Below are 14,041 nucleotides of genomic sequence, written 5' to 3'. Positions count from 1 at the left end.
ATCTTGGCCAAGAACTTAATTGTTTGATCCCAGGGTCTGTTGTAAGTACTGTCAGTTTTTTTCATTTCATGTTTCTGAGCCTTAAAACCTGAAGAACAAACCCTTGAGCATGAAAAATACACTAAAATACTGTGTCATGCCACACTATGTGTTGCCTCTTAGGAAGCAGCCCATATGCTTTCCCTGGGTGGTAGATGTTCACTTTGGGCCAGTTACAAAGTTTTATTTTGTATGGAGCTTATATAGTTTGTTTTTAAATCCTGAAGATAACGAATATGATTACATGGGAATAAAATGAAAAGAAAAGAGCGCTGGTGATAACTCTGAGGACCGTATTGGTTTCGGAGAAGAAAAAAAAAGAATTCAATGAAGGCCTGGAGAGAAACAAGAGAATGGGTGTAGAGATCCGACTACAGAGAAATAATGGGCATCAAATAAGCAGTAGCTTTAAAAGGGAGTATAAACAATTTAAAAAGCTGCAGTGGTGGAAAATAAGAACAGGAATAAAATATACAATAGACTTTTAACTAGAATTATAGTCTTTTGGAAGTGAGCTAAAAGATAATAACAATGGGCAAGAATCCAAATAGAAACTCAACATTTAATAAGAACTTCCATTTCACTTTTTTCTATCTAAAATTATCTTGTTTTATGCAACAAATTTACCACAGGTTTTTTTTTTTAATGAAAATAATAATGTAAAGAGTACCATAAATAGCTATTATTTTTTATTGAGCACCTATTATATTTGGGGCAGTGTTACACATTATATATTCATTATCTGATTTAGTCTTTAGCTCAACAAGTTAAACATCATAGTTACCTGTTTTACAGATGGGGACTAGGGTTTATAAAGTTTAATTAAAAAGTTACACACTGAGTAAATGGTTATTATTTGCCATAATAAGGCCCTTGATCTATATACTACAACAAATTGTTTGAGAAAATTGCTATCCCTATCAGGACCCCTTCTGAACTCTCTTCACTATTTTGTTAACAGGCATTATTCCCTCAAGGGGAAAAACAAACAAACAAAAACTCTAGGAAACTTAAGAGAAGATAGAGGAGAACCTTGAATAGTGATAATTTTTTTCAACCTCAGCTACATCTCAATTCCAATACACTCTATAATATTTGGGAATCAACAGGAGGTTACAAGGAAGAAGTTAACTACTAAATAGTATTTATTTAAGTGTCCTTTGCCCGTGGAATCCAGCTAAAAGACTAAGAGTTACTAAAACATCCCAACAAGCCAACTGCTTTCAAAAACGCCTCTACCACTAACACAAGATGGTGCCATTAGCATATTATGGTCAACATTTTATGCCATTATGCCCATCTTGCCAACTGGCCACAACCAATTCATTAACACATCAATACAAAGGTGATAAATTAAATCAACTCAATAACCAACCTGTGAGCAGAGTGGAATCATACAGCAATCAGTTAGCAGTGCCTCCATTGGGCTCTGATCAGAAGGTCCAGAGCTATTCAATATTGCCCTTTCCCAAGTCTCAGGACAAAATTTCACAAAGTTCCTGTAACAGAGTTCTTCTGAAATCACCATTATCCAATCCCAAACATCAGGCTACATCTTCACTAGACCTCCCCTGGGGAACTCCTTCCCTGGGACCTAATCAGAGAGCCTTGAGATCACCTTTTCCCCACCCTAAACCTCAAACAACATCTCTACTTGACCTCAAAATGACATCGTCATCACTGGAGCCCAATCAAACAGCCCTAAATTCACCAATACCACTCCCTAAATCTCAGACCATATGTTCCCCGGAGATTTGCTGGACATCACCTACACTGAAGTCTAACCAAAGAGTTTTGAGTTCATCATTATCCCCCCTCCAACATCAAGAAAAATCTTCCCTAGGTATCCTCTGGACATCCTCTTCTTTGGGACCCAATCGAAGAACACTTAGCTCAACATTACCTCAATCCAAGCCTCAGGAAACATCATCGAACTGCCTTTGGGCATCTTTATTGGAGCATAATCAGAGATCTCTGAGCTCACCATTACTCAATCCCAAACCTCAAATGAACGACTTTCTTTGGACATCCTCTTCATTGGAACCCCATCAAATGACCGTTAGCTCATCGCTACCTGACTCCAAACCTCAGAAAACACCTATATTGAACTCCAATCACAGTGTTCTGAGCTTACCATTGCTCCACTCAAAATCTCAGAAAAAAACTTTACCACTTTATGTCCACCAGACTCAGAGTTTGCCATTGTTCCAACCCAAATCTCAGACAATGTTTACACTTGATCGTGACTGCTGGACTCTGAGTTCACCAGTTTCTCACTCCAAACTTCAGAAGACCACATCACCAAGAGACAAACATACAGCCACAAATTCACCATCACATCTACCCAAACAAAATATCTCAGATGAATCATCATCAAGTTCTGAGCACTGCATCAAGGACTTGGCTGTTTCAGCATTGATCTCCAAACTCCATAGTAGAAGAAGTTATGATTTTTGTGCAAACACAGAATCAAATAAAGAAATTCCATGGACTTTAGATAATATTCAACCTTGCATTGTTAAAGGTGGAACTATCCCTGATGATGTTGTAAATAAAATTGTCAATTCTATCTCCAAGACCAAAATTCAGAGGGATCTCTCTAGGCAAATTCTCTTTCGAAGGATGAGGGGAAGGCCAAATCCTCGTCCTGGTCCCCGTATTTCATCAAGTTATATGGTTTGTTTAGTTTGTGCTTCCTGCATAAAATTTCAGTGTAACCATCTTACAGGAAGGAAAGACCCTCGTGGTGCAACATTGTTTGTCATACCAACACCTGAACCCAATTCTGAGGGGGAAATAGAGGTAAAATTAGTTCTTATCCTTTCTCTACCAGAGACATCTTTCTCATCTTTCCCTGTGAAAGAAAAACAGCTTGATCAAGTGTCTGAAGACAACCTCGAAGGAATGGGAATGGAGATGATATCACAGATTGCCCCCACCTCCGAACCTGATATCATCCAGGGACCTGATACGAAGAAAAACAGGTTGACAGTAGCCCCCCAAAACAAAGTTATAAGCCAACAGCCCCAGGCTATTGACTGGCTGCTGTATGTTAAAAAAAGTAACAGTTCTCAACTGAAGTCCCAGATTCCATCTTCTTCTTCCTCTTCCTCCTCCTCTTCCTCCTCTTCCTCTTCCTCTCCCTCTGTACCCACCTCACCCTCTACTGTCAAAGATGCCACCACATCTACTTTATCAGGTTGTGTGTTCACTAAGGTACTTAGTTACCACCGCTTGCCTCCAGGGGTCTCCTGGCTTGAGTTTATAAAAAATAAAAATCACCAGCCACTTCCTGGAAAACCACACGAAAGTCAATCACCAACTCCCAAAATAAGGCCTATGAGGAATAGCGCCACAGTAAAAGAGACAAAGGGACCAAATATACTGTTCAAATTTTTCCAGACAAAGTTTCAAAATGAAAGAAATCCTGATTAAATTAACTTTTTGTCTCTTTGAAAGCAATTGACCTCTTAGTTCTTTGAGACTAATGTTTGATTTTCTATCATGCTTACTAATATTCTTAGTAATAACTTAAGCGTGACTGTATAGTTAAGCTGATGAAGAACCTAGTTAAGGGGAGACTATTTCCCTTAATACTATTTTCTAGTTAGATAACAGACTTTGATTTCTAGCAGCTGAAACTGAATTCTATGTTTGTAACCCAATGCCTGGCTTATAGTAGCCACTATATAATCATTGTTGAATGAATTGATCATAGTTGCCCATGGACCAGAAATACTTCATCTTGCCCTGAAGAGTATCTGGTTCAATTGTTAGTCTCTTTTCTTATAAGACATGATAATGACAGTATTCTTAAACCAGTTTTGACTAAACTATTTTCTCAATCTCTAAAGAAAAGTCAGATCACTGTTCTACAGGTAAGACAGTATATAAAAAATAATCTTTTCAGTTAAGGCTCCTAAAGATAATTCTGTGGTAAGATCCCACATGCTGCAATCCAATGATTTGTTCAATCTTAGTTAACAAATCTGAGGAGAGATAAGATAACTAACTGGTACATATAACCCTTTTTTTCATGTGACTATGTCCATATTTCAGTTATGGGCTTCTGAAGTCACCTACTCATCACTTCTATCTATACAACCAAAATGGGCTAAGAAAAAAGAAGAAAAAATGTTTATAAAATGTTTTTGTTCCACTGAGTATACTGTTAGTGGGAAGAGAAGGTGCAAACTGTTAACATGCTTGATTGCTAATGGAAAGGTTGGTGGTTTAGGTCCATCCAGAGCCACCTCAAAAGAAAGTTCTGGCAATCTAGAACTTGAAAACCCTATGGAGCAGAGTTTTACTATGACACACATGGGGTTGCCATGAGTCAGAATCAACTTGATGGAAACTGGTTTTGACCGGTTTACATATCCTCCTGACTCACAATTCTGATTCTCCACCCCAGATTTTTCTTGATCGCCAGACTGTATACTGGACATTTCCAACTGGGACATGGTATAAGCATCTCAAACTCAATACAACCAATCTTGAATTCATCATCTTCAATCTAATTATCTCTGAATTCTCTATCTCAGTGGATGGAGCACCATCCATCATGATGTCATGCATAATTCTTTTTTCTCATTGTTTCTCTCTGAGTTCTATTGCCCTGTTACCCCTAGAACCCAGCCTTTTTTTCCTCTACCCCCATTGCCACTATCCTAGCTGTGTTCGTAACCTTCTGTCACAGGGATTACTCAATAACTCATAAACAAGCACTCTGACTTCTGAATAAATGTCTGAGACATACATTTGAGAATGCCACTACGCTGCTTAAATTTCTTTAACGATTGCTCACTGTTTTCTGGAAATGGAGTAACTGGATGGCACAAAAAGTTAAATGCTCTTCTACTAACCAAAAGATTGGCAGTTTGAACCCACCCAGAGGCACCTGGGAAGAAAGGTGATCTGCTTCCAAAATTTCACAGCCTTGAAAACCCTACGGAGTACAGTTCTGCTCTGCGTATGTGGGGTTGCCTTAAGTTGGAATTGACTTCTCACCAACTGGTTTGGTTTTCTGGGGCAAGTCTAAATTCCTTTTATGATTGGACTATGATAACCTCTCAGAACCGATTTATCATCTTTCTCCAGTCCCCTACCAGATGCTTCAGCTACACAGAGTTTTTTACAATGTGTATAACGTGCCACCAAAACCCACTGCTGTTGAGTTGATTCCAATTCCTGGTGAACCTACAGGACAGAGTAGAACTGCTCCATAGGGTTTCCAAGGCTGTAAATCTTTATAGAAGCAGACTGCCACATCTGTCTCCTACAGAGCTGCTGGTGGATTCAAACTGCTGACCTTTCTGTTAGCAGCCAAGAGCTTTCTTTAACCACTGCCCTACCAGGTGACCTATGTGCAACAGCCTATCTTATATCCTTCATTTTAAAATCAACAATCCTGCTGCTTAGAAAGATGTTTACATCTATCCATTTTTATCCTACAGGACTCTGTTTAGTCTTTACTTCTTCTAGCAAACTTTTTTCTGATCTGCGACAAAGCTGATCCTCCTATTACCATAAAACTCTGTATTCACTTTTTTTTTTTTTTTTGCTGCTCTTAACCTCATTATATATTGTCTGTCTTCACTCACTTGTCTGTCTTTACTTACTAGACTGCAAACTTTGTTTGCCATTTTGTGCTGGTTTTTTTAACTAGTGCTTGGAATAGAGTAAATGTTCAATGATGTGTATTGATATTGAGTTAATGCTATTTACACTCTCCATCTTTAAAAATCCCCTTAAATAAGTAATATTTGGTTGGTCTGCTTCTTTCCAATACAATTAATGCCACATTGGTCATTTTACCCTTTATCTTGGTTAGAAGTTCTATAAAAATGTCACTGATGACAACAGTCACCCTGGTCTTATTTCTTAGGTAGAAAGTGTTTCTAGTATTTCTGCATTAAAGATGATGTTAGCTGATGTACACCTGATCAGTAATGATGAGGAAGAATGTGTTTATGTGAAAACGTGTTCAAGTCCTTCTCCAACAGCCTTAGAAAACCCTTGGCATGTGCTCTATCCATCCTAACCGTCCCTTTTGGTGATACACATCACTTTTGTAGTTGCTTGTTGAATATCTATTCTACCAGACTAAACTTCATGAGTGCAGGTCCTGTGTCACTATTGTTCACCACTAAATACTCAGGACCTGGTTGTACTTGACATGTACTAAGCATACGATAAAAATCTGTGGAATTAAACAGTGGAATTCAACTGATTTTTATTTATTGATGTAACTTACATGTTGAATTTTACATCTTTTAGCTTGTTTTCTAAACTTTATGCTTCAGTCTAGTTTTTGTTTTTTCCATTTCTTTATTTTTTTGGACTAGGATTTAGTTGCTTTTAATTTCTTTAGTGTACTGGAAGTTATTTATCATGTTCTTAATTATAATAGTGGCTACATTCGAAAATTTTTTTCAAAAAGGTTTTTCAACCTAAATTTTTCTAATTTTTGAATTTCTGAATAAAATTGCTTGGAATTTATGGGAAAAAGATGTCTACATGAGCAACTCCCTCTCTCTCTCTCCCAGCTTCTATAGAGATAACAATAAAATATCAAAAATAGAGAAAAACATATACCAGTGACAGAAAATTCAAGAACTTGCTGCCAATTCTTGTACAGATGGGACCAAATTTAAGGAAAGGCAGAGGAACTCAAAATCCACTACATTTGAAGAAAAAGATAATCTGTAAAGTAATATAAAAAGATATCAATAGTATCTCATTAATGCCTTTTATCTTAAATGAAAAGGGCTGGAAATGAGGGCTATGTAACAGTTGGAAGGCAGAAAGTAGATCCTATGAGTTTTCACATTTTTATTTCATCACTTGTTGGAAAATGATGTGGCATATCTGGATGAAAATTTGACAATAAAATTTAAACAATAATAACATACATAACCATTTTCCCTATGGTCTTCCTTCTTGGAATTGATCTTAAAGAAATAATCACAACTATGTAGACTTACAAGCAAGCATTGCTGTTTGGTAATAATAGTGAAAAATTAGAGAAAAATGTAGATGCTCAGTTATAGAAAATTATTTACATATGCTATGCTCCAAATAAATGATGTATTTTGTAGTAAAAAAAACCTGTTATTTTTGATGTTGTACCAACATTTCTCTTAATAACAGAAGTACCTTGTTTAGGAAAATATCCTGTGAGAACCCTTGGACATGGACAGGGATCCTGATTATGCCTCTTCCTGAAGAAGAGAGTGAAACAAAGAGAAGAGAGCTAAACTACTACATCTAAGTTTCTAATAGGAACTTTTAGGTGAGAGACAGCATAAGAGAGGAGAGAGGATATATTATTTATGATTTTTAAGTGAAAAAAATTAAGATTATGACAGATCACATCAATTTACATATGCTTTCACTTTGGAAAACACTGAAGTTATGTGTATATGTGTGGATGTGTTTGTGTAAAATCTATTTCATACATATTAGAGAAAGGTGCAGTAACTGGAAATAAATACCAAAATGTTGACTAAAATAGTGGCTATTACTGGGAAATAGTTACAATGAGGTATACAGGAAGTGGGTGAATTTTTTTTCTTCTATATTTTCCAAATCTCCAATGAATAAGAATTTCTTTCATAATAAATAATTTAAAACAAATGTTTTAAAAATGAAAAATGAGAACATCTTTCATGTCCTCTATTTTAGACGAAATATTTAGCACACAATAATTTTGCTTTTTACTTCTTTCCTTTTACTGATTGTCTTAGGCTGGGTTCTTTAGAGAAGCAAAACCAGTGAAGTATATATATACATATAGACAGAGAGAGAGAGATTTATCTCAAGGAAATGGCTCTCGCAATTGTAGAGGTCAGGTGTGTCAGGCTGGAGGCTTCTCCCAACTCACATAGCTGCAGGGGCGGACAAACCGAAGATCCACCGGGTCAGACGGCAGGCTGCTGGCTCACGGCTGTGAATGCTGATGAATCCAAGATCAGCTGGTAAAACGGCAGGTTGCTGACCCAAGTCCCAAGAACTGGAGGTCAGGTGCTGACAAGCTGCATGCAGGATCCAGAGCAGAGCAAAACCCAGCAGGCTTTGACAGAAAGTCAGCATGATGTATTGGATGCAGGTCAAACCCCCAAAGAAATTCCCTTTCAACTGACTGGCTACTCTCAGCAGATTCCATCATAGAAGTGATCACATTATATCAGATCTCATCATGAAAGTGATTACTTCATTATACAACTGCCAAAATACATCATAACTGCCAAACCACTGAGAATCATGCATGGCCCAGTCAAGTTGACACACAATCTTAACCATCACACTGATATCAATTGTGACTTTACAAGCCCATAGGGAATACATATTTCTACAAGACAGACATTTTCTTTGGGAGAAATGCATTTTCATTAAATTTTAAAGTTCATTAAAATGTTTAGAAAATTCCATATTTACCTACTTGAATGGTTAGTAACAGACTTCTTATACCATTCTTTTATTTGTGTGGTTGTTTCTAATTGATTGTTAAAAATGAAATCTTTCAAACCTATAGAGAAAGATAATATGTTGATAAATATCTTTATACCACCATCCAGCTTTATCAAATTTTATCCTTTGGTTACATTTACTTCATGTGTTAAAGAAGTTAAATATTTATTATTAATACAAGTGCTAAGCTCAGTGTATATAACAATCCAGGATCCCAATCCTATAAGGCACTCCCCAGAACTAATCATTGTCATGAATTTGTACGGAATAATATTTGTCTGTTTTTTTGAAATTTACTGAATGTTCATGGAGTCATAAACCATCTATTACTTTGATGTTTTAAAATTTTGTATATATTTTATTATACATATTTACCCATCTGAAATGTGCCCTTTTTTGTCAGATGTATCTGTGTGTGTGTATAAACACATATATACATATATGTATATGTATATATAGTAGTCCATGGTATAAATTTATCAAAACTTATATATTTATTTTGGGGGTAAACATTTAGTTTATTTACATTTTTATGATCACATACAGTGTTCCATTGAACATTCTTCTTCACATCCTATTTTGCCCATGTGTGGGAAGTTCTCAAGAGTCATGTGGTCCAAGGATTACCAGCATTGGCATCACCTACGATTCTGTGAGAAATTTTGTACAATCTTACCCCACTCCAAATATACTGAATTATAATCTGCATTTTTAAGGTCATCATAAATTTTATGAACATTGAGAGTTCGAGAAACACTATTCTAGAGTGTATAATTCAAAATGAAATTGATGGTTGTTAGCGTGCTGTCCAGTCAAAATATGTGAGCCAAATGTAACTTTAAAATTTCTAGCGGCCACATCAGAAAATCAAAAGTAATTAGGTAAAAAGAAGACTTGGTGGCGCAATGCTTAAGTGCTCGGCCGCTAATCAAAAGGTTGGTGGTTCAAACTCATCCAGCAGCTTCACTCCTGTAAAGATTTCAGCCTAGAAAATTTTATGGGGCAGTTCCTCTCTATCACATGGAGTCACTATGATTTGAAATCAACTTGACAGCACCCAACAACAACAAATTTTATTTTAGTAATATATTTTATATAACACCATATGTCAAAAAAATTTTCATATCAACATGTAATTAAGACTGGTTCTCAACCAGGTGTGATATTGTCCTTAGGGGACATTTGGCAATGTCTGGAGACATTTTTGACTGTCATTATCTGTGGAATTGCTCCTAGTATCTCAGGTAGAGGCAGGGATGCTGCTGAAATATCATACAAAGCACAGGATAGTGCCTCACAACAAAAGCTTATCTGGTCTAAAATGTTAACAGTGCCAAGATTTGTTATTAGATGTCGTTAAGTTCATTTCCAACTCATAGCGAACCCATGTGACAGAGTAGAACTGCCTCACGGGATTTTCTTGGCTGAAATCTTTACGGAAGCAGATCACCAGGTCTTTCTCCTGCAGAGGCATTGGGGAGTTCAAACCACTGACCTTCCAGTTAGCAGTTGAGCACCTAACTGTTGCGCCACCAGGGCTCCTTGCTAAGGTTTAGACACCTTAAATTAATGTAAAAAATGATTAATATGCTATTTTACTTTTTTTAATATTAAGTCTACAAAATCTGTTGACGTTAACCCTTACCGAACATCACAATCCAGACTAGCTACATTTCAAGTGCTCAGTAGCCATATTAAACAGCACAGCGTTATAGCACAAAAGCATCTTTAAATTTATTGAATATTGCCAAATTGTTACTCAAAGTATTTATGTTTAGTATATTCTCCCACAAATAGTGCATGTGAATTTCCACTGCTCCATAGTCTCACCCACACTAGGAAATGGTCAGATTTTCAAATTATCGCCTCATACTGATAAGTATAAAATGATCTCTTTGTACTAGATTTTTACATTTTCACTTCTCTTATTGGTAGCTTAAATATCTTTTCTTGTTTACTGACGTTTTGAGTTTCCTCTTCTGTGACTTGCTTTTCATAAACTTTGTCCATTATTCCATTGAGTTTTGTCTATTTCTTATTAATATGTAGAAATTCTTTGCAGGTGTATTCCAACCATATGGTTTTTGGCTTGACTTGATATTAATCCATCCTTGCACTATCTCAGTAAATGCTACGTAGGTATCATGTATTATTATTTTATCCTGCTAAATTCAATTCTCCAAAACTGACTTAGAATTTCACATGTATTTTTAAAAGTATGATGGGTCTATACTTTTTTTTTTTTAATATACGTCTTTGCTAGTTTTGTAATAAGATTATAAGTGAATTGAAGACTTCTTTCTATGTTTCTATTCTCTTAAACACTTTGTATACTAGATTTTGGAAACTCTGGTGGTGCAGTGGTTAAGTACTACGGCTGCTAACCAAAAGGTCAGCAGTTTGAATCTACCAGGCGCTCCCTGGAAACCCTATGGGGCAGTTCTACTCTGTGCTGTAGGGTTGCTATGAGTCAGAATCAACTTGACTGCAACAGGTTTGTTTGGTTTTTTTGGTATACTAGATTTTGATACGTAGTAAATTTCTGTTCAGTTCTTTTGTTACCCATAGACATCTATAGATAGATTTTTTTTTCTTGGTACTTAGTAATTTAGATAATTCTGGTATTTTGTAGATCATATTTTCTGTGTGGGTTCTTAATGAATTTTTTACTTCATTTTAATTTTAAAACACTGTCACTAAGTGCCTTTGAAATACAGAAAGCTATTAAATGTGTGCACACAGAATTCTTTTAATCTCAGGTTATTTTCTTCTACAAATTTGAAAACTGTTTTATTTAATTTACTGTAGTAGCTTCTTTATGACCACCAGCTAATTATGTGTTGAATTTCTATTCTCTGTTTTCAATATCTTTCATTTTCTCTTTGCATCATTATTTCTTTTTTTTTTTTTTTTCTTTTTTGGATTTTGGGTACTCTTGTCAAGCTCTTTTTCACATCAGTAATTTTGTTTTATAATTTGTGTTCTCGACTGCCTTCCACTTGAATTTTAACTCTGCTCTTGTATTTTCGTTTTCTTGTCTCCAGGCATTACTTTCATAATATAGCATCACCAAGATATATTGCTCTATAGCTCTGTGTTTTTAGATGGATTTTTTTTCTTTCATATGTTTTACAAAATATTTACAGAACAATATAAAAATATCCCTATACAGTTTTGGATATGGACTATTTATCCAGATTTATGGTTATTTGCTAAGACATAAAATTGCAATGCATAAACTTCTATCCTTACAGTCATTGCTAGTAGAAAATTTCCTTCCTCTGCACCCTGTCTTGAGGAAAATAGATACCCCTAAATCCAGAGCACCACACATTTTTTGCTCTATTCTCTTATTTTTCTCTACGTTTCCCTTGAAACTCTCTTCCTCCCTGCTTCCCTTCTTACCATTGCTCTTCCATCTCCAGCAATAGCTTTCTGAATGTGTTTATTTGGTAGCAGAAACACTGTAGCCATTTTAAAAAGTAGCCAAATGTGTTGGAGGAATGGATATTTGTTTTTCTAGTTGAAAGATTCTTTGAGTTTCAGTTGGAGCAAATTTGACAGGGCTAGGGGTCTATAAAGAGTCTACTTATCTTTCCTTTAGGCATTCTTTTAACAAGCATTCCTTTTAAATGGTGGGGAAAATGGATTTAAAGCAGCTTTCCTGAGATCCATGATCTATTTATTCCTTTTGGGGAAGGAACACTCCACCACCTCCCAGGGAGAAAAAGAACTCAAGTGACCCAGTTTAATCTTTTTATCACATAGAATTTCCTTTAAGTAGATGAACGACACTTGCTCGGAGAAAGAGTCCTTATCTGTAGAATGCCCTTAGCAAAATAACCCTGGTTAATGATTACTTATAACAAATAAATCCAGAATCTATAAATTTATACATGGCTTGTTGGAGAATGTCAAATAAGTCATACAACCTTCTGGATATAAAACACTTCCTTCACCAAACGTTACTTGCAGAGCTCATGTTAAACAGATAATTTTTTTCTTAAGTGAGTTGTTTTTTAACTTATAATGGTTATAAACTTAACTTATTAAAATAGTATTTTGCCTCTTTTTAGTTTAATATGGATGAAGAAAATGGATCATAAGGGAAAAGATGGAGAGTTGGGTGCCGGGAGATTCAGGAAAAAGCAGGGGAATGGAACACAGCTTGTGTAGGCTGATGGACTAGATTCTTGGTCTTCCTCTCTTTCTCACTCTAGTGATGTCTACTAAGACTTACTTTCTTCCCAGCTGGATTGACTTTTTTCCTTAAATCCAATTTCAAGTTGTTGACTTTTTTTTTGGCAATGAAGTGCTTTATTTTCTCTCCTCCTCCTTTTTCCTCCTCTCCCTTTCCTTAACTGTCTATATAAATAATTTGTTAAATAGATGCTTCAGAAAAAAGTCTCATCTTAAACCTCTTTTATTGGCTTATTCCTTTTTTAGGAAAAACCCATAAATTTGTCTGATAAAGTTCAACGTCAAACAGCATTTCCTTTTCCAGTCCCTCTCCAACAACTGCAGGCCTCCTCACCACATACACATGAATCAATGAATTAATATACTTTCTCTACAAGACACTGGACCTGATTCTCACACTAATCTATAGGATTTGGGCAAGTAATTAGCTTATATTGATCTTAGTCTTTACTCTTATAAAGTAAAAGAGTTAAAGTATATGGTTTCCAAAATTTCTTTCATACAATGTCCTTAAATCCTGAATTAAGCTAAATCTAAATATTCCCCAATTAATCACAATAACATGTTACTTCCTTTTTGCATGCTTTTGTTCACAGGATTCCAAACCACAGAAATAATTTTATACAGTTACTAATATGTCGCAGATCCTGTGTACATTTAATAAGAGTCATATAAACCACCATTCCCTTTTTTTTGGCATTATTTAAATTCATGAAAGATGTGTGGTGCTAGAAAGAAATAATAATAAGAAACCAGACTCATTTCTCCGTTCATTCATTCACACAGCAAACATCAAGTGTCCATTTTATACAAGTCACTCACTTTTCAAGGAAACTGAAATCTCTGGAAAAATCTCTAGCCTCTTTGTACCTTAAACTTTCTCCAGAAAAAAAGAAACAAAGAATCAGATTATATTATCTCTCGGGTCTAAATATTTCTTCTCCAGGTTGAAAAAATAAAAGATCATTTTAACGTTCAGGAAAAGTGACTGTGTGTTCTGCACTCTTGGGCTCAGTCAGACACACTCAGATCCTGGCTCTGTCAGTAACCGCACAGCTCTGGCAGGTCATTTAATCACTGTGAAAATCTGGTCCCTCCACGGAGAGGGATAATATATGGTGAACATCTGGCACTTAGTAAACTTGAAATAAATAGCATCATTCTACCTTTATTGTTTTTATTATTTTGTTGAAAAAACAATTAGTTTTTACACTTACTGGTCCATCTTGTGCCTTAATAAGTACAATTTGGCAACATAATTTAATTATTTTTGATAATTTAGAATAATAATGACCTGAAATCCATTTTCAAAACATCAATTATAATACTC

The 14,041-nt window shown here is 35.6% G+C and overlaps 1 protein-coding gene across 1 annotated transcript; it reads left to right on the top strand.

Annotated features, from left to right (window-relative positions):
- Nucleotides 1-2,661: 2,661 nt before the first annotated feature.
- Nucleotides 2,662-3,474, top strand: CSNKA2IP (casein kinase 2 subunit alpha' interacting protein). Its single transcript, XM_012554124.1, has one exon. It carries the CDS (start codon nucleotides 2,662-2,664, stop codon nucleotides 3,472-3,474), a length of 813 nt encoding a protein of 270 aa, XP_012409578.1.
- Nucleotides 3,475-14,041: the final 10,567 nt, after the last annotated feature.

This window comes from Trichechus manatus, unplaced genomic scaffold (assembly GCF_000243295.1).
Source record: "Trichechus manatus latirostris isolate Lorelei unplaced genomic scaffold, TriManLat1.0 scaffold00012, whole genome shotgun sequence".
Classification (NCBI taxonomy): domain Eukaryota; kingdom Metazoa; phylum Chordata; class Mammalia; order Sirenia; family Trichechidae; genus Trichechus; species Trichechus manatus.
Note: the sequence above shows the minus strand (reverse complement) of the source record. Positions and strands in the feature narration are given on the sequence as shown.